This window comes from Triturus cristatus, chromosome 11 (genome assembly GCF_964204655.1).
Source record: "Triturus cristatus chromosome 11, aTriCri1.1, whole genome shotgun sequence".
NCBI classification, from domain to species: Eukaryota; Metazoa; Chordata; class Amphibia; order Caudata; family Salamandridae; genus Triturus; species Triturus cristatus.
The window spans coordinates 722,370,387-722,392,345 of record NC_140594.1 but is presented as its reverse complement, the minus strand read 5'-3'; the positions used below and the strand labels follow the sequence as shown (position 1 = coordinate 722,392,345).

The window sequence follows — 21,959 nt, the reverse complement described above, 5'->3', positions numbered from 1 at the left end:
TCAAAATAAACTTTTTTACAAGAAGATTTTTGTTTTTTTATATAAATGCCATTCCCTCTAGGGAAAGCAGGCTTCAGTTATAAAAAAAATGCTTTATTTAAATGTGATCTGCCGACTCCAGCAGGCCACCATCCTTATGATGGTATCCATTCAAAGCGAGTCATAATTCACGATCTAAGTAATGAATATTAATATATTGTATTGAAATTTGACCCACTCGGTAAGGGGCTTTTGCAAACTGACCTCTTAACTGGTAGGTCTGTTCGCAAACTCAAAATCGATTTGCAAAAAGTCTGCATAATTTGCAGCCACTTCTTGGGAATCAATTATTTGTACATCTGGCCTGATTTTGAGATTTTCAAGATGTGTATTAAATTGTGGTAAATGTGCTGACAAGTACATTTACATTCATTTAAGTCAGCTTTTGTGTTTATTGAAAAGTGGTGCCATGTGTCAAGTAGTAAAGGAATAGCACTTATCTGCATAGACCTTGCCTGGCAGGGCCAGCAAAAAGCTGGTGCCAATTCTAGATCTTAATTTATGGTAAAACATGCAGTGTTATTACCGCAAGTGGCTTGAAAAACTCTAAATGAGGGCATATGTGTATAAGACCAGCTTTTCAGCACAGTCGTGCATTAACCTTGCTTGTCATACGGCCTAAAAGCATGCCAATCCATGGCAATTTTGATTGAGGGTTTTAGTGAATTGGTCTTCTGGTTCCTGAAACATTGCAAGTCAAGAAATCAACTGAAGATGTCTACTAAATAAGCCACTGGATAAACATTATTTAAAGTAGCTCAGGGACAGAGTTACAGCGGCTGGCAGAGTGCAATGCGGAGCAAATAATAGCTGTAGGCTTGTGAGCGGACAAATATTGTGTAGCACCATTTTTACAATGGGTTGCGTGGCGGTGATTGAGCATAACGCCATTGTAAAGTCTTTTTGTGTGACTTCTGTAATCAAGACATACCATCAAGTACAACTGTATACATGTGGGTGACCATCCAAGGATACATTGCATAATAATCATCAAACCTCAACCAATCTGGAACCCTTCATTCATGCATTGAGAAGAAGACTATGTCTAAGGGTGGGATCTTTGCCCCGCAATCTGCCAGCACGTAGGTAGAAATAGCAACTGCAAAGTTACCATCCAGCTGAAGAGAAGAATCATTGTATCAACACAGAGAAGTGTCCGTTAATACAGCCATGCCACCCGGTGAAAACGTCTCAGCATCTAATTACAATGGAAAGCAAGAAAACTGCACAGAGGCCTGGTTCCAGAGCGTTAAATATGAAAAGCGCCGGTTACAACACAACCATGTACCAGTCCGCTCATGACAGGTGAAGTACATTGATAAGAAAACCAGGCATGGTCAGTCGAAGAAGTACCCTCTAACCCAGATAGAAACACTTTGAAAGTGATCTCCGAGACATGAGCAAATGGTCAAATAAAGTGGAGGCACAACAATTTGAAATGGAATTTCATTGATAATTCTCGACAAGCACTGAAGGAGTAACACCACGTGGGTTCTGTTAAGAAATAAATGAAGGACTAATTGAGGGACACTTTGTTCTGTTACATTATATGTACTAACAGAAGAACATCACTTTTCTATAGGGTTATTCACAGGTCTATAAGACAGGCTCCTGCAACCCCTCTGGCGCAGTAGGGCCCTGCATTTCAGAGAGCCACCTTTTAAACCAGAGCTACCAGTGTATGTGAGATATCACGGTTGGCCCTTGCCACATTGTTTAAGGGCGGTGGCATCATGGTTTGTTATCCCGCTGGCTATACAAATTGAAGTTTGGGTTCAGGAACAGAAAATCGGGGCAATATTCAGCCAAAATTCTGATATTAGTGATGGTGTTTATGAAATGCAAATTCAGTTGAAAAAAATAAATACCTTCAATTCAGATTTACACATTTAAAGCAAAAAGTTAGATAGTCCATTATTTTGGGGGGAAGAGAATTGCCAATGGAAATAAGACGAATAAAAGAAACAGGGAGGAGCAAAATGATGGCATTGCTTTCATGAATTGTAGAGGCCTTTTTCAATCTATGCACCCAAGACCTGGGACAACATCCCTTTACCATTAGAACCGCCCCAACGCTGTTCCAATTTAGGAAAGCGTACAACACTGACTTCTTAAAAAAAAAAAGTTTAGATTACAGTGCAGTGCTTAACCATCCAAAACTCTGCTTTCGCTCTTATCACTTGCCAACTTTAAGCTTGCCTTTGACTACATACAGCGCCCGCTGCCCTTTGTCTAGGATTGTGCTATAGAAATACCATATACAGGGCTTTAAGTGGGAGTGGAAGGGTCTCTCAAAGGGGTGTGGTCGATAGAATCAAGGGCGTGGCTTAAAAACACCTAAGGCAAAAATCTGTGCTTAGCATACTGAGCCGCCTGACTTGTATTTTGCTGCTATTGTCATTGCATCCAGACATATAATACAAGCAACATTACACCTCCAACAAGCCAGGACTATTGGCTTTGTTAGTGGTTGTTAGTTGCATACGATAAATAAGCAACAACTATGGCTTCGTTGTTTATAATATTGAAAATGCTTCAGTTCTGAAATGACGAGCCTGTGAAAGAATTAAACGAGTCTCTTTGAAGATACATCAAACGCTTTATTCGAGCAGTGGTACTGCTGCAGAGTAAAGAATTTTTTTCACCCTGAGTGTGTGGGCAAAAACGAAGAGCCCGATAGGGGCCCGTCTCAGCACCTGCTTTTTGGAACTGCTGGTGCTGAGCACCGGCAGGACCCGGCCAACTTAAAGCCCTAACCATATATATATATATCAATGTGGGTTGTAATCGTACTACGTCATGGCAGAATGTGGCCATATATTTGATCACTTGTACTTTATTCACACAAAGAATGGAATATGCTTTGCTATTGCCTAGTCTAGGCGCTTACAAATGAATAAATGGATTAATGAATGATATTTATAAAGTTCATTGTTACCCAAGACGGTGCCCAAGAGGTAACAATGAAAAGCTGTGAGCAAACTTTTACCAAATTAGAGGCTAGATAGCTGAAGCTGGGCTCGGGGAGATATGGACTCCGTAACACAGTAGCCAGCCATTGAGGAAGACGCATTGTTATTGTAATAATGTTGCACAATATGAGGCTTCGAGAAAGTCACCTCGGCCTTGCCACTTGCTAACCAAGGCTGCACACAACGCACGTGCAGCCCGCGGGCCACACAGTACCACCGTTTCTCTTCAGCAATACGACCCTTTTACTTTTTAATGCTGCGGCGCAGCTGCCGGCTGATGGTTTCATGCCTTCATTAGCAGCGGATCGGTGCATAGGTGGTGTCTCCGGGGCCTAGTACTGACCCAGGCGGCGACCTGTGAAATTACACTGGCTGTCCAGTAATCAGTATTGCCAGCCTCTGATAGCACTGGCGGATCCAGCTGGCTTCATCGCGCGACGCTCGCGCGGCTCCCGCGCGCATCTCCAAAACAGTCACGCTCGGTGGCGTCTCCTCGGGGCCTCTCATTCCCTTTCATTCATTAGTATGAATCAAGCGGTATATTACTGCTGCCGCCGCCTGCGCACGCACGCGCACAAACGCACTGTAAACACACTATTGACAGAAATTGCGCGCGGAAAAACAGACAGGAACGGCCAGAGGCACAAAAAATCCACACACAAAAGTAAATAGCAAAATATCACGTGCGCTGAGAAAAAAAATACAAGCAAATGCATCTATGGTGGGCAGACACATATGGAAGACGAGCACTGATAAAGCACACAAAGACACAGAGAGATCACCCATACAGACCAGTGTTCACAAGGAAAATCTGACATTGAACACACACAGAGAATTATGCGGATACTAAATATTGATAAACATGAAACATACAGGAATTAAAAACGCATACACATACACACAAAAGAAAAACGAATAGCTACATTCACCCAAAAAATAAATGATATATATATATACGGAAAGAAAAGTTTGCCACTAGGTGGGACGCACTCACAGACGTCCATAGAAGTCGAGGGAAGGTCCAGCACTGTGCCCCACCTCCCCTCCTGACGCGTTTCGGGCCAGCGCCCTTTTTCCAAGGTGGATTTGCATGAAATGAACACAAGGGGGCCTCCAATCCTTTAACCTCTTTTATTCACGGGTCCTAATCAAACTCAGGTGAGTATTTTACATAGTGCTGTGGGATTGGAGGTCCAAATTACGCCCAAGTGGGTTGCAGTTCATCTCAGGGCTAATCCAAAGTTTAATGGGCTCAGCACCAGTGACCCACCCCAGTGCCAGCAATCGCCGTCTGTTCCGCATGTTGCAGTCCATGAACAACGCAGACCACAGCGGATCGGCACTCCTTGTGCGGTGGTGTCATCCCGCGACCTGGCTGGCCGCATTATTTGGAAAGAAAAGTTTGCCACTAGGTGGGACGCACTCACATACATCCATAGAAGTCAAGGGAAGGTTCAGCACTGAGCCCCACCTGACGCGTTTCGGGCCAGCGCCCTTTTTCCAAGGTGGATTTGCATGAAATGAACACAAGGGGGCCTCCAATACTTTACCCTCTTTTATTCACGGGTCCCAATCAAACTCAGGTGAGTATTTTACATAGTATTATGGGATTGGAAGTCCAAATTACGCCCAAGTGGGTTGCAATTCATCTAAGGGCTAATCCAAAGTTTAATGGGCTCAGCGCCAGTGACCCACCCCAGTGCCAGCAATCCCGTCTGTTCCACATGTTGCAGTCCATGAACATCGCAGACCACAGGGGATCCGCACTCCTTGTGCGGTGGTGTCATCCCACGACCTGGCAGGCCTCATTATTTGGAAAGAAAAGTTTGCCACTAGGTGAGACGCACTCACAGACGTCCATAGAAGTCGAGGAAAGGTCCAGCACTGAGCCCCACCCGACACGTTTCGGGCCAGCGCCCTTTTTCCAAGGTGGATTTGCATGAAAGGAACACAAGGGGGCCTCCAATCCTTTACCCTCTTTTATTCACGGGTCCCAATCAAACTCAGATGAGTATTTTACATAGTATTATGGGATTGGAAGTCCAAATTGCGCCCAAGTGGGTTGCAGTTCATCTCAGGGCTAATCCAAAATTTAACGGGCTCAGCGCCAGTGACCCAAAGACACAGAGAGATCACCCATACAGACCAGTGTTCACAAGGAAAATCTGATATTGGACACAGAGAATTATGCGGATACTAAATATTGATAAACAGGAAACATACAGGAAATAAAAGCGCATACACATACAGACAAAAGAAAACCGAATAGCTACATTAACCAAAAAAAAAAAAATATATATATATATATTCACTGAAAAAACCATAGGTTTCACACATGTTATAGTTAGCGGAAATTTTACTGATAAAAAACCAGTGAAATTCCCCCGTTATAGTTAGTGCAGGCAACTATAACTCACGCGACCGCAATCCTCTGCTGATGCTAATACTGTATTTAGACACTTATTTGCCCATGTCTTCTTCCATACATTTTTAGCTATACATATATTACAAATATTTTTTTTTCATAAAGACACATATGTCATCAGCAGAAGATTGCGGTCGCGTGAGTTATAGTTGCCTGCACTAACTATAACGGGGGAATTTCACTGGTTTTTTATCAGTAAAATTTCCGCTAACTATAACATGTGTGAAACCTCTGGTTTTTTCAGTGAATTTGCAAGGTTTTTTAAATGCTAATTCCTAACTATAACGTGTGTGAAACCTATGGTTTTTTCAGTGAATTTGTAAGTTTTTTTAAATGCTAAGTTACTTTACGCCATTCGTGGCGTGCGCGCCCACTTAACGCAGTTCGTTCCGTGCGCGCACGGTGCGCTTCGCGCACCGTGCGCGCACAGTAAGCACGCGGTGCGCTTCGCGCACCGCGCGCCCACTTTACGCAGTTAGTGCCGTGCACGCACGGTGGGCACGCGGTGCGCTACGCGCACCGCGTGCCCACGTTACGCTAGATGGGCCATGTACGCACGATGCGCTTCGCGCACCGTGCGCACATGGAGGACATATGATGCACTTCATTTTGAAAGGTAATATTTTAATTTTTTGTAATTTTATAAGCCATGCACAAATGGTGCCCTTCGGGCACCATTTGCACACGGGGTGGAGAGAGTGTGGATAATTTTTTCTTTTATTATTTTTGTTTAAAATATTGTGGTTTTTCACACCTCTAATAAGCCCTGCACATTTGGTGGCCTGCGGCCACCGAAAGCACAGGGGGTGGGGAGAGTGTGGATAGTGTTTTTTTTATTACATTTTTTACCGTACGCGTACGGTAAGCATAATCGGCGAAATTAGCGAAAAAATAAAAATTCAATTTTTGGCCTTGGGGGGTCTTTGGGGACTCCCTCATCATGGCTATGTGTGTGGGAGCTGTCTAAACAGCCCCATTACATGTTTATTGGTTTTATTTAACAACCTAACTCTCAGTGCGAGAGAGAAAATGGCGGCCGCCGCTTCCTGGTTTCGGCCGATTCGAATGTTTACTAAGATCTAAGAGCCAATCAGAATCGCGCTCGCGCACGCCACCGTACGCGTACGGTAAGCTTACGGTAAGCGTACGGTAAGCTGGCTCAGATATATATATTGATTTAAAGGCTATTTTCTCAAAATCTACTGAACAGATTTACACCAAACCTACAAAAGGCACTTCCTTGACCTGAGGACTACCTCTCTGCCAAATTTCTAGTAATTCTGTTCAGCCGTTCGGGCTGTAGCCCTGTCTAAAGGTCCTATGGAAAAATGCATGGGAAAAACGCGTTTTGGGACCCCCCTTTTATCTCAGCCCCCGCTTGACGAATCCCCCCGAGACTTTCAGGGTAGGAGCGGAGCGTAGCGCCCCACCTATTTTGAGAAATTCGCGAGGATTCGTCGACCGGCGCCAAAGTTATTCCAAATAGAATGTTGCGGTTTTCCTAAGGAAAAGGGGTCCTAACTATAACTACCTACTGGCGACCGCCAGTAGGTAATATATATATATATATATATATATATATATATATATATATATATATATATATATATATATATATATATATATATATGCTTGCTCAAAGGTTGCCCTTGTGGTGGGAAGCACTCCAACGCTGTTTGTAGTACAAAGACTTTTAATGGTATAAGGGGAAAGGTGTCACCAAAAGCGTAGGCAGTTCAACGGCGTCCTTCCCGCCTGACGCGTTTCGAGGTAAAATTCTCTTCTTCAGAGGCGTGGACGTGGGTGAAAGTTCTGTGCCTTCAGGACTCCTCCTTTAATGCAGGTAAGCCCGCCCTTCATGGGCAGTTCCGATAGAACAGAGCAGGGATTGCTGGGCCACGTAGTCCTGATGGATTGTTTCTTTAATCGCCGCACAGGTGATTAGCTGCCGCAAAGTTCCAAGCCCTCAGATGGGCCTTGATGCACACGTCTCCCCTCTAGATCCATACAGCGTCCCCAACACGAAGATTGGCCCCCCAATTCCGGGGTGGTGCACTCCCGACGGCTGGGCCGCCGCCAAAAATGCTTGCTCAAAGGTTGCCCTTGTGGTGGGAAGCACTCCAACGCTGTTTGTAGTACAAAGACTTTTAATGGTATAAGGGGAAAGGTGTCACCAAAAGCGTAGGCAGTTCAACGGCGTCCTTCCCGCCTGATGCGTTTCGAGGTAAAATTCTCTTCTTCAGAGGCGTGGACGTGGGTGAAAGTTCTGTGCCTTCAGGACTCCTCCTTTAATGCAGGTAAGCCCGCCCTTCATGGGCAGTTCCGATAGAACAGAGCAGGGATTGCTGGGCCACGTAGTCCTGATGGATTGTTTCTTTAATCGCCGCACAGGTGATTAGCTGCCGCAAAGTTCCAAGCCCTCAGATGGGCCTTGATGCACACGTCTCCCCTCTAGATCCATACAGCGTCCCCAACACGAAGATTGGCCCCCCAATTCCGGGGTGGTGCACTCCCGACGGCTGGGCCGCCGCCAAAAATGCTTGCTCAAAGGTTGCCCTTGTGGTGGGAAGCACTCCAACGCTGTTTGTAGTACAAAGACTTTTAATGGTATAAGGGGAAAGGTGTCACCAAAAGCGTAGGCAGTTCAACGGCGTCCTTCCCGCCTGACGCGTTTCGAGGTAAAATTCTCTTCTTCAGAGGCGTGGACGTGGGTGAAAGTTCTGTGCCTTCAGGACTCCTCCTTTAATGCAGGTAAGCCCGCCCTTCATGGGCAGTTCCGATAGAACAGAGCAGGGATTGCTGGGCCACGTAGTCCTGATGGATTGTTTCTTTAATCGCCGCACAGGTGATTAGCTGCCGCAAAGTTCCAAGCCCTCAGATGGGCCTTGATGCACACGTCTCCCCTCTAGATCCATACAGCGTCCCCAACACGAAGATTGGCCCCCCAATTCTGGGGTGGTGCACTCCCGACGGCTGGGCCGCAGCCAAAAATGCTTGCTCAAAGGTTGCCCTTGTGGTGGGAAGCACTCCAACGCTGTTTGTAGTACAAAGACTTTTAATGGTATAAGGGGAAAGGTGTCACCAAAAGCGTAGGCAGTTCAACGGCGTCCTTCCCGCCTGACGCGTTTCGAGGTAAAATTCTCTTCTTCAGAGACGTGGACGTGGGTGAAAGTTCTGTGCCTTCAGGACTCCTCCTTTAATGCAGGTAAGCCCGCCCTTCATGGGCAGTTCCGATAGAACAGAGCAGGGATTGCTGGGCCACGTAGTCCTGATGGATTGTTTCTTTAATCGCCGCACAGGTGATTAGCTGCCGCAAAGTTCCAAGCCCTCAGATGGGCCTTGATGCACACGTCTCCCCTCTAGATCCATACAGCGTCCCCAACACGAAGATTGGCCCCCCAATTCCGGGGTGGTGCACTCCCGACGGCTGGGCCGCCGCCAAAAATGCTTGCTCAAAGGTTGCCCTTGTGGTGGGAAGCACTCCAACGCTGTTTGTAGTACAAGAAAACCGAATAGCTACATTAACCAAAAAAAAAAAAAATATATATATATATATATATATATTACCTACTGGCGGTCGCCAGTAGGTAGTTATAGTTAGGACCACGTTTCCATAGGAAATCCGCAACATTCTATTTTGAATAACTTTGGCGCCGGTTGACGAATCCTCGCGAATTTTTCAAAATAGATGGGGCGCTACGCTCCGCTCCTACCCTGAAAGTCTCGGGGGGGATTCGTCAAGCGGGGGCTGAGATAAAAGGGGGGTCCCAAAACGCGTTTTTCCCATGCATTTTTCCATAGGACCTTTAGACACAGCTACAGCCCGAACGGCTGAACAGAATTACTTGAAATTTGGCAGAGAGGTAGTCCTCAGGTCAAGGAAGTGCCTTTTGTAGGTTTGGTTTAAATCTGTTCAGTAGATTCTGAGAAAATAGCCTTTAAATCAATATATATATCTGAGCCAGCTTACGGTGCGCTTACGGTACGCTTACCGTACGCGTACGGTGGCGTGCGCGAGCGCGATTCTGATTGGCCCTTAGATCTTAGTAAACATTCGAATCGGTCGAAACCAGGAAGCGGCGGCCGCCATTTTCTCTCTCGCACTCTGAGGGGGGAGCTGATAAACAAATGCCAAAAACATATAAAGGGGCTGTTTAGACAGCGCCCATGCACATAACCATGTTAGTTGAGTTTTCAAAGATCCCCCAAGGCAAAAAATGGTAATTTTTTATTTTTCGAAAATTTCGCCGATTACGCTTACCGTACGCTTACCGTACGCGTACGGTAAAAAATTATAAAAAACCCCACTCTCTCCACCCCGTGTGCAAATGGTGGCCGAAGGCCACCATTTGTGCATGGCATATAAGAGCACAGCATTTCCCCAAAAAATTTCAACAGATTACCTATCACAAGGAAGCGCATAATATGTCCTCCACGTGCGCACGGTGCGCGAAGCGCATCGTGCGTACATGGCCCATCTAGCGTAACGTGGGCACGCGGTGCGCGTAGCGCACCGCGTGCCCACCGTGCGTGCACGGCACTAACTGCGTAAAGTGGGCGCGCGGGACGCGAAGCGCACCGCGTGCTCACTGTGCGCGCACGGTGCGCGAAGCGCACTGTGCGCGCACGGAACAAACTGCGTTAAGTGGGCGCGCACGCCACGAATGGCGTAAAGTAACTTAGCATTTAAAAAACCGTACAAATTCACTGAAAAAACCATAGGTTTCACACACGTTATAGTTAGGAATTAGCATTTAAAAAACCTTGCAAATTCACTGAAAAAACCATAGGTTTCACACATGTTATAGTTAGCGGAAATTTTACTGATAAAAAACCAATGAAATTCCCCCGTTATAGTTAGTGCAGGAAACTATAACTCACGCGACCGCAATCTTCTGCTGATGACATATGTGTCTTTATGAAAAAAAAATATTTGTAATATATGTATAGCTAAAAATTTATGGAAGAAGACCTGGGCAAATAAGTGTCTAAATACAGTATTAGCATCAGCAGAGGATTGCGGTCGCGTGAGTTATAGTTTCCTGCACTAACTATAACGGGGGAATTTCATTGGTTTTTTATCAGTAAAATTTCCGCTAACTATAACATGTGTGAAACCTATGGTTTTTTCAGTGAATATATATATATATATATATGAAAAATACTAAAAATAACAGAGTGATATAATTTAGGCATAACTAGGACTTTGTATCCGTTGCCTCTTGTTTTTATTTGGTGCTGGACGTATGTGAATTGCGCATTAAATATATTTTCCCTCACTTTATCCATGATGTTCCTGCAAAGATCAAAAGGTGGCAAACTTTAATAATAACGTGCAGTAAACAAGCACCAAAACCCAGATATCTGCAACCACGGTTTCCACCAGTCTCTGTGTACATTTAAGTCTCAAACTAACTGGCCTGGAGGAAAACTTTTATAATCTACTTTACCAATGTCAAGTGACCCAGAAAGGCGGTGCGTTGGGTTCAGTAGAAACAATTCGATTGATATGGAGAATACATTTACTTTAAAAAAGAGGTGTCCTGATATTGGTTGTAGAAAGTATCTATCTATCTATCTATCTATCTATCTATCTATCTATCTATCTATCTATCTATCTATCTATCTATCTATCTATCTATCTATCTATCCGTCCATCTATCCGTCCATCTATCCGTCCATCTATCCGTCCATCTATCCGTCTATCTATCTATCTATCTATCTATCTATCTATCTATCTATCTATCTATCTATCTATCTATCTATCTATCTATCTATCTATCTATCTATCTATCTATCTATGACTTTCCATGCCTTCCTCCATTTATTCTACCACTGTGGTCGTTACTAGTCGACTCTTACTTCATCTAAATTTCTTTTGCATGACTCTTATACCCTAACTGGTTATGGCTGGACTTATAATATCAAATGAGTTAAGTCTAAGTTAAGGTAAGTTAAAGTAAAAGACAGGTCAAGGTAACTGTGCCTAAATAAATAGTAGGCAAATTTATGGTGTATGAAGTGATTGCCCACAGTAGGCAAATTTATGGTGTATTAAGTGATTGCCCACAGTAGGCAAATGTATGGTGTAATAAGTGCTGTTAATAAAGCAATGATAATCGTTTGCAGAAAACTTCACTAGCAGAATAATGATACATTTTAGTAGTGGTATACAAGTACTGAAGATTTACACAAAAGCCGTAATAAAGTGAAGTTTTAATTGAAGGGAGTAACCGCACAATTGTAACTGGGTAATGTAGTAGTTATGTAGTGAAATAAACTTGTTCTAATGTAGTGGAGACCTTCTATATTGGAGTAGTGATATTGAAATACCATTATGGGGATGAAGGTCTTATGTGTTGGAGTTGTGATCTAAAAGAAAACTACTGTAGTGAAAGCTGAAAAGTGGCATAAAATGCAGTACACCACTGTAATATGAATTTATTACTGCAAAGATTTAGCATTGTTGTTACGTCAGAAGTAAACAAGGTATGAAATTGAGTGTAGAGAGTGAACTATAGCATGCTAACAATGTAGTGAGAACCATACATACCAGTTTTGTGGGTTTGCGGTGATGTTGTGATGATACAGCAGAGTAAAACTGGAGGTGTCATGGAAAAGTAATGGAGTTGTGTACCTTACCTGGGATGTGGTGGTCCTTTTTTTAACAGAGTTGTGACTTTAATGCAGCGGTGATTTAGTGTTGTAGATGGCTTGTGTTGTAGTGGTATCGTGATTTTTTACTGAGTGTAATCAATCAGAAAGCATACAAAAATTAAATGTGAACATCTTAAAGGTGCTGACCATCAATTTAAAAGAGTCGTCAACATGCAAAGCCAGGAGTTGAACTGGAGATATTTAAAGTAAATACTAAAGTCACTGTGACCTTGGGGGCCCATTTACTATTAACACAATTATTTTCAAATTTGGTGGTAACTGTTACTGCACATTCTACAGTTACGATCTATGCGATAAGCTTCACAGCAAGTGGTGTAGCTAGGGGGGAGGGGGGCGGGCAGCCCCGGGCAGCACTGTTTTTGGGGGTGGAGGGAGTTGTGTCTGTCGACTACCACCACCCCCCGGCACGAGAACAAGTCGTCCGTTGTCCACCACCCTGCCCCCCGGAACAAGTCAGCCACCAACCCCTCGCTCTTACCTGCACCCGAGCACCAAACTTAGGGGCCACCCACGTGGCACAGTACATCTAGTTACACCACTGGGCACAGCTCTCAAAATCAGCTGCATTGTTTCCAAAGTTACCAGAATTAGCACCCCTACCTATCCTGCAGCCAAGCTCACCATCTCTAGTGGCTCTTGGCATACCCACAGCTAGGACACCATCAGACTGCAGACTAAGAAGCGTAAAAAACAAAATAAAACAAGGCAGCAGGCCTTTTCCATGTTGGTACCAATGACTCAATGCTGCTCTAATTTCAGAAAGAGATGAGAACACCTCCTTAAAGAACACTGCATCACAATGTATTATTTGTCCACAAACCAAATACATTTTCCTTTGCTTGTTAACTTTATGCTTGTCAGTTGCCATGTAAAGTGCTCCACTGTCTTTTGACTATGTTTACACTTCAGAATTAACACATACATACACATCTCTGGCATTTTCCCCCAGTAAATAACAGGACACATGAATTGTCCCTCAATACTTAAGGCCTCATTACTGGTGCCCTGGGATATCTGAACGGGGTCAATAATGCAAGCTACCGACCCCATCTGGATTACATGTTGTTGTGTTTAACCCAGAAGTCACAGCTGCTGAAAGATCTGAAATCCACAAGAAACATCTGGAGAAAAAATGCAAGAACATGCAGTGACCCTGTACAGCTCTCCGCTCTTTTTTAAAATAAAAACATGCACAGATCTATATGCAAACACCAATTTCCGCACGAGATCCGCTAAAATATCAGAATGGGGTGTATTTCCTCCCCACCGACCCAGCTGCATAAAGGAGGAGCTTGGTATCAATAACTCGTGGGGGTGAGGTGAGGGGAGGGGGATGCTGGGCCTAATTTTGTCCGACTCAGAATCCTGCCTAAACAGAAGTAGCAATGTTGTAAATTGGTTATTAATGGAAATATATAGAGGAGGATTGGGGTTGTAGTGCATTAGACTGGTTGTTTAAAGGTGCAGGGCTGTGGCTTTGTGGTAATATAATGCAGTATTGATGTTTTTGGAGAAATGATGAGGAGAAGAATGTACAACCATAATGATGGAGTCTTATTGTCAAGTACGTAAATAATTAGTGAATTTTATGTATAGTGAAGTCATTACCTAGCAGTGTAGTGAAGGAGCAGTATAATGAGAGTTATGGAAAGCCGCAATGTATTAATATTGAACTGGTGTGGTAATGATTGCCTATAGTTCAAAACTCACATAGGGTAATAGTGAAGTAATGATGTAGATGATATAGAGCAGAGTTACCGTAGAGAGACAGTTCTATATAGGTTTTATGGATACAGCTAATAGTGGTGTAAGAATGTATTGATGGTTTAGTGAAATAGAGTAACTATAATGTAGTGAATAAGGGATGTAGTGGAGTGGACAGGTACTGGTGCAGTCAAGCAGCCATGCCATAGAATCGTGCTATAGTCACATGTGGCACTGTGTACTGATAATATAGTGAATTTGTGGTACAGTTGAGTTCCCACTTGGAATCAAAGTGATAATCTATCAGAGAAGCGATGCACTAAAGCATTGGTACTCACAAACATTTTCCCAGGGGCCAAAACATTTGGTCTGTGATGTGACCGAGGACTGCATTGAAGCCAGCAAGGTGGCTGTAGAGGGAGCTGCCACTACGTTATATATGTTTCCCACCGCACCCGCCCAGCTCCTGCCTCCAGCCGCATGCCTCTCCCCTACTTAAATGGAGACTGCTGAACGCCGAAGGCAAGCCCGTTTGCACCCGTCCTCGTGAGAGCCACGACACCCCATGGCGCTACGACGCCGGCTTCCTCCTCAGACTCAACACTGGCCGATCATCAAACTGCTTCCAGGCCAGCCCGATACTCACCAAGGACCCTTCACCTGCCATAGCTGCAGGTTCACCAGCCGCCGAGCACCCGCACGCCCTACCCACCCATCAGAGCAGAACACAACCACCTCAGATGCATATTACTCAACACCCGCTCCGTCCACAAACACGCCGTTGAACTCTGGGACCTACTCGAATCAGCCTTCCCGGACGTCGCCTTCCTAACAGAGACCTGGGTGAACCCCTCCTCGGCACCCAACATTGCCATAGCCATCCCAGATGGATGCAAGATCACCAGAAGGGACCGCACCAACAGACCAGGAGGAGGAATCGCCATTGTCTACAGGAATACTCTCAGAGTCTCGACCTGCACGACCGACACCTCCAGCACCGCCGAACACCTGCACATCCAGATCCACACCGACCCCAACACCACCCTTAGAGGAATACTCGTTTACCGACCCCCCAGGCCCCGGCCACATTTCATCGACGCCATCTCCGACATCGTCAGCATGCACGCACTTGCGTCCACAGACTACATCCTCCTCGGAGACCTGAATTTCCACCTCGAGAGCGCCGACGACAACAACTCCTTCACTCTGCTCGATAACCTCGCCAACCTCGGAAAAAAACAGCTCATCACGACACCTACCCACACCACCGGACACACACTCGACCCCATCCTCTCAGCCAGCAACCACATCACCTTCAGCCACACCACCGAAATCCACTGGACCGTCCACCGAGGCGTCCACTTCACCTTTTAAAAAACCCACGGCGCACCACCACCCACTACAGATCCCCTACTACAGCTAGAACAAGATCACAGAAGACCAGCTCATCACCGCCCTCGCCCGAGACCCACAGACAAACACCATCGACACAGCCACCAGCAACCTCAGGCAATGGATCGACGACTGCGCTAACACTCTCGCCCTGATCAAAGAACCCTCAAACAGACGCACCGACAGAAAGGCCGACCTCCAGGAATCCAAGTGGACTTGCCGAAGAGTCGAGAAAAAGTGGTGCCACGAAATGACACCGGACAACCACGCAGCCCTAAAGAACGCCAGCCGCAAGCACCACCAACTCATCCGAGCCACCAAAAGAACCTCCTTCAAGGAACGCATCGACAACAACGCGCACAACAGCAAAGAGCTCTTCAACATCGTGAGGGAGCTCTCCAACCCCAACTCCAGCTCCAACGACATCCTGCCGTCGCAAGATCTATGCGACTCCCTAGCCACCTTCTTTCATTGTAAGATCGCAGACATCCATGACAGCTTCAACACCCAGACCCTCCCTACAGCCGCCAACACTGCAGACTCACTGCCCCCCAGCCTCTCCAACCACCTGCTCTCCTGGACTCACGTCAACGACGACGACACCATCAAGACCATGAACACCATCCACTCCGGCTCACCATCTGACCCCTGCCCTCACCACATCTTCAACAAAGCAAACCGCATCATCACACCCCAACTTCGGAAGATCATCAACAGCTCCTTCGAGACCGCCACCTTCCCAGAAAGCTGGAAACACCCCAAGATCAACGCCCTACTCAAAAAACCCACAGCGGACTCAAAGGACCTCAAGAACTTCTGGCCCATCTCCCTTCTCCCGTTCCCGGCGAAAGTCATCGAAAAGATCTTCAACAGGCAACTGACCCACTTCCTCAAGGAGAACAGCATCCTGGACCCGTCCCAATCCGGATTCCACAGTAATCACAGCACTGAAACCGCCCTCATCGCTGCCACAGACGACATCAGGACCCTACTTGACAACGGCAAAACCGCACCCCTCATCTTCCTGGACCTCTATGCCATCTTCGACACCGTCTGCCACCACATCCTATGCACACGCCTACATGACGCAGGAATACACGACAATGCCCTGACTGGATCACCTCCTTCCTCACTGACAGAACCCAGAGGGTCCACCTCCCCCCTTTCCGTTCCAAAGACCCCAATATCATCTGCAGCGTGCCCCAAGGATCAGCCCTACCCTCTTCAATGTCTACATGGTACCGCTCGCCAACATCGTCCTCTCGCACAACCTCAACATCGTCTCCTACACCATCGACAATCAACCGATCCTCTCACTCACCAAAAGCCCCGGCACCGACAAAACCAACCTCCACAAAGGAATGAAGGCTGTCACCAGCTGGATGCAGACCAGCCACTGAAATTTAACTCAGACAAGAAAGAGGTCCTCATCTTCGGATCCTCTCCCTCCGCCTGGGATGACTTTTGGTGGCCATCCGCCCTGGGAGCCGCACCAACACCCACCGACCACGCACGCAGCCTGGGGTTCATCCTGGACTCATTGCTCTCAATGACCCAGCAAGTCAACGCCATCTCCTCCTCCTGCTGCGACACACTCCGCATGCTCCGCAAGATCTACAGATGGATCCCCACCGGAACCAGAAGGACGGTCACACAGGCCCTAGTCAGCAGCAGACTGGACTACGGCAACACCCTCTATGCAGGGAACACGATCAAACTGTAAAAGAGGCTCCAACACATTCAAAACGCATCCGCACGCCTATCCTTGACATACCCCGCCACACCCATATCACTGCCCACCTGAAAGACCTGCACTGGCTCCCAGTCAAGAAGAGGATCACCTTCAAACTCCTCACCCACGCCCACAAAGCACTACACAACGCCGGACCAGGATACCTCAACAAGCGTCTCACCTTCTACACCCCATACTGCCAGATTCGATCCACCGACCTCGCCCTCGCCACACAGCTGCGACAGACCCAGGACCTGCTGACCTTCAGGAGACTTCTCTAGACCCGGTTGTTCGAGCAGTAGCTGCACCCCCACCCCCCACTCAGCACCTTGAGACCCTCATGGGTGATTAGTGCGCTCTACAATTAAGTGATTGATTGATTGATTGAAGAGATAGGGTGGGTGTAGGGGAGGTGAAACATGTACATCTAGTGGCTAAATTGCACAATACGAAACCAGAAAATCTGGATCAATCACAGCTCCCCCACCTGATCAAACTGTGTGATCCTAGGCAATTGTTATATTTCATTCTCTCTCCTTTTACTTCTTTAGCACATATAAGAGGCCGCTTAGTTAATTACTGGCATTGTTGTCAGGGTGGGTGAAAGCATGGACATTTCTGAATTCATGTTTGAAAACTATCAAGTTTTTAAAAAAATACTTCTCAATGTACTGATATAACCTGGAGTACTAAGGTATAACGGTTCTGAAGGTTAATAAAATACATTTTTTGTATTTACTTCATCATATTTTACATGTTTGCTGCAAGATTCAATTAACATTTAAATAAATGCTTGCCCATTTATTTAACATCTTTGTCAAGTTAAGTGGAGTCAAGTAAACATCATCCCAGTGCTTCTTTGAACCAGGGTGCTCCATGTAAAGGTCAGGAGGGCCGCATGCCGACCTCGGGCCATACTTCGAGTACCACTGTACTAGAATAATCATGTAATGTAGAATAGAGCAAAAGTATTGTAGTAATAGAGTAAATAAACTGTGTAATGGCAGACATGTAGTAAGATGGTGGTATCTCAATTTTTACTCACAAAGTACCTGGTTGAGATGATAGTTTTAGAGCACTTCCATCCTTTCTCTTAGCATAGGTGTACTGTGTGGTCATGATGATACAATGTTTCATGATACTATACATTAAAAGGCCATCAATGCTTTCTAACAAGTCACAAAAGATAAAAGAGAATGAGGAAAGAACCTACATTTGGTAACAACTCCCTCCAAGCGGATGATGTTCGGATGGTCGAACTGCCCCATAATACTGGCTTCTCCCAAGAAGTCTCTCCTCTGCTTCTCTGAGTATCCGGCCTTCAGACTCTTAATAGCCACAAAGATCTCACGCTTACTTGGAAGCTTCAGGCGCCCGCTGCAGACCTCTCCAAACTCACCTGTGGGTTTGCCAAAAAAGAAATATAGCATTATGGTGAATGCCAAGGTGATGTGAGGAATCGCTTATGGTCAATAGTGATGTCCCGATGTCATCAGGCTACAGAGGTGCATGACATACATTATCCTACCACTATAATGAGGGTGATCTGACAGGTCTTTCACAACCTGAAAAGTAAGTAACTGATTATATGAGTGTTTGGGTGGAGCGAGCACACGGATAGAGACGCATCAGTAACACCTGTCTGGAAACTGAAAATAAGATGTGTTAAATATGCCAGTATTGCCTGCGGTTCACCTTTGACTACACCCAGTTGCTATTATGTCCAACTCAACAGTGAATGAAAGACGCCTGCGAAGAAAGGCAAGCAAACATAGAATGTTAGCCAGCACATAGCACAACGTTCGCTTGACTGAGTTAATATGCATTGACAATGCTAAATGTTCCAGTACTGTATAGTGATAGGGTGTCTCAAGCTTCAGTAAGACACAAAGAGCAGGTACTAAATGGGCATAAGCAGTGCAAGTGTCAACTGAAAGTGGGAAAGAAATGTGACAAGACATGCAGAAAGTAAGAGGGATGAATGAGTTCAGAGGAAGAGATGCTGCTGACAAAAAAGGGAGGCTATGCAACATGTGTGAAAAGAACACATTAACAGTAAGACCATATCTAGATTATTGTTGTGTCCAGGTCTTGGTACCTCATTTGCCCACTTCTGAAGAACTCCTCTGGATTTTTTCAGTTCTACACCTCACTTATGATGTACTTTGTCCAGTTCTGGAGAACACTTAGAGCATGTTGGGCACAATTTAGAAAAGTAAATTTACATGAGTTGATATACTTGCCTGTAGGTATACTTAAACACCTAGGCGTAACTCGCCACCTGCTTAGCAATTCAACATTTCTGAATGGAAACTTACATCTGGGTGTAAATTTACACGTTCCCATCCTCTCAAAGAGAAAGAGAAGCCTCGGAAGACTGAATTGACAAGGGTAAAGCTACTATTGAAATGCTATCACCTGTTGGTGGAAATCTCCACCACTGTGGTTGAGATCGGCCTATGGAAAGTAGTAAGAAGTAGTAAGTATGTAGCACTACTGGAGGACTACTTTAACTACGACAAATAAAATGGTGAATCAGCCAATAGAATCTCATCTTTGGGGCCAAATGTGGTGCATTACAACCAGTTTTGGTGACCACTTCTGTCAAGTCAAGTTTATTGACAGATTGAACATCATAAAAATGTATCAATACATACCAAAATAAACAAAACAAAAATCAATACAAAATGTATTGGAAACAAGTAAAAAACCCTACAATCATAAAAGAAAAAGGAAATAGTAAAACATCAATTAAAATCATTACATTGGCAGAACACTGCTAACGCTCATCGAAGTGCAATTTGAGCAAACCCTTTCATATTGCTAGAACATGTATGTATAAAAACCCTTAGATTTAAATAGTAGTAGTTAATTGAGTAACCACTTTAAGTTTAATAGACCATGCAGGGAAAAAAAGGTAGATACTGCGATCACTACCACACTGATAAGAGTCACTTGTACAAACTCTGAAAGCATTTACGCGTGTGACATCCCCAGCGGACGACACAGATGGACAATCCACCGGGCCCTTGGTCTAAAATAGAATGGGCCAAAAAGAGCAGATGTTCCTCGTTCTCGACAGATAACATGCATGACTGCCATAAAGTGGACTTCGCTTGTAGAAGAGCTCATTTTGCTGAAAACACAGCTGTCTGCAAGATACTGTACTTGAACTGTAAGTAAAGCAAGTGCACCCGAGCTGGGCGGATAAAGTAAAAAAAAATCCTCAGTCTTGGGCACATTCTTACGTAGTAGAAAGAACCTTGAGCAACTGCTTGTAGAACTAGACAACCAATTCTGGGCAATAGCTCTCTCCCAGTATCTAGATTGAACAACAGTAGCTGCAGTGAGCGTGATAGAGGTAGGCTCTTTGCAAAAATTGCAAAAATTGCCTAGACCCAGGTCATAGAGAGATTTCCTAACAGGCTAGCCACATGGTCTTGCTAATGCTGTACAAGTTAAGAATATAGGCAAAGTGCTCTCTGCAGGTCTGTAATTCCTCAATGGCCCATACATGGACTCCATAAAGTAACAGCTTTAATGAAGCCAATGCAAGGACAGGTTTAAGATCAAGGTCCAGTCTAAGAGGAACTAAAGTGTTACCTCTTCCCACGTCTGTATGAGCTCTTATAAAGTTTTTCTCACTAGTCCCCAGGGTGCCCATGGAGCAATGACCCCATAACTCTGAGCCATACAGTGCTGCACCCCTGGGATGCACTTTATCAATTTCCATAGCTGGAAGAATTGGATACTAGGGTGCCTTTTTAGCAACTCTAACAATGGTTGCAGCTCTATGGGTTAGCAAGAGTAAGATTTTCCAAACCCAGCCCTAGTTTTGGCAAGCAGAAGAGTGCCGTCTGCCAAGAAGAGGGCAGGAATTTTCTGACCTGCAAGCAAAGGCGAATCATTTGTACAGTTGCTCAGGAAGTTAACACAAACCTATTAATATACAAAATGAAGAGAGTTCGATCTAGGACACAGCCTTGACAAACACCCTTATCAATAGTGATCTCCTGGGTTAATTCGGCATTCATACCGCAGCAACCAATGACAAAGTTCCCTTTGTGAAGGCATGCAATGATATTTAACAGATTAGAAGGGATTCCCAGCCCATGAAGAACCTCCCAGAGGTTCGTTCTAGGGACCAGATCAAAAACGCCTCGGAAATCAATAAACGCCAAAAAAAGACTCCTCTCCCAGCATCCACAGGTTTCCACTAAGTCATCAAAAAGAGGAAGACCTGTTCAAGGGAGATGGTTTTGGCCCTAAAACCTGCTTGGACGCGGGAAATAATATGGTTTATGTTTGCAAAAGATATTTTGTAAGTATTTGAGGGGAATAATTGGTTGATAATTAGACCAAACTTTCTGATTTTCTTTTTTAAAAACTGGAACAATCTCTTCCACATTCCATGAATCAGAAATTGCTGCATCGGTCAAGATAGCGTTAGAGACAGTAATAATGTAGGGGACCTGTATACTTTGATCAGATGAAAAAAGATCTACTAGGATCTTGTCCAGTCCCAGTGCCATGCCTGACTTCTGAGAGGAGACTGCTGCGACTTTCTCAGCTAGGGTAAAAACAACTGGTGGAAATGTAGGCTCCGGAAGAGAAACAAAGTCCTCCTCGCTACTCTTAAGAATTCAGTACATTTTTTGTGAATATGAATACAGGTTCTCAAAATGTTTGCCCATTCGCTTGGCAGAATAGATGTTTCCACTGGCATAGGTAGATTTCCACTATGTAGACTCACTAACCGCCAACATTTTCTCGCATCATTATTAGCAGAAGCTTCTAAGAGATCTTCCCTTTGGACCTTTCCCGGGTTGCCTTAGCCTGCCTAATGGCAAATCAACATAGTGCTCTGCAGTCCCTACTCTCAGGCTTTAAGCCTTTTTTATAGCTTTAAGGAGACTGTTCTTTGCCTCTCTGCACTGTTGGGAGAACCACACAGCCTAGTTAGCCTTATAAGAGACCTTCCTAAAATTCTTAAGGAAGAGGTTTTTAAGACCAGGAA

General features: G+C 45.1%; 1 protein-coding gene across 2 annotated transcripts in view; it reads right to left on the bottom strand.

Annotated features, from left to right (window-relative positions):
- The window catches only part of LOC146785376 (ephrin type-A receptor 3-like), a 540,333-nt gene that overhangs the window by 82,197 nt on the left and 436,177 nt on the right, over positions 1-21,959 (bottom strand). For both annotated transcript variants that reach the window (XM_085634371.1, XM_085634372.1), the window contains exon 11: positions 18,156-18,341. In XM_085634371.1, coding sequence (XP_085490497.1) covers positions 18,156-18,341 — 186 coding nt within the window. The remainder of the gene's footprint in view (positions 1-18,155; positions 18,342-21,959) is intronic.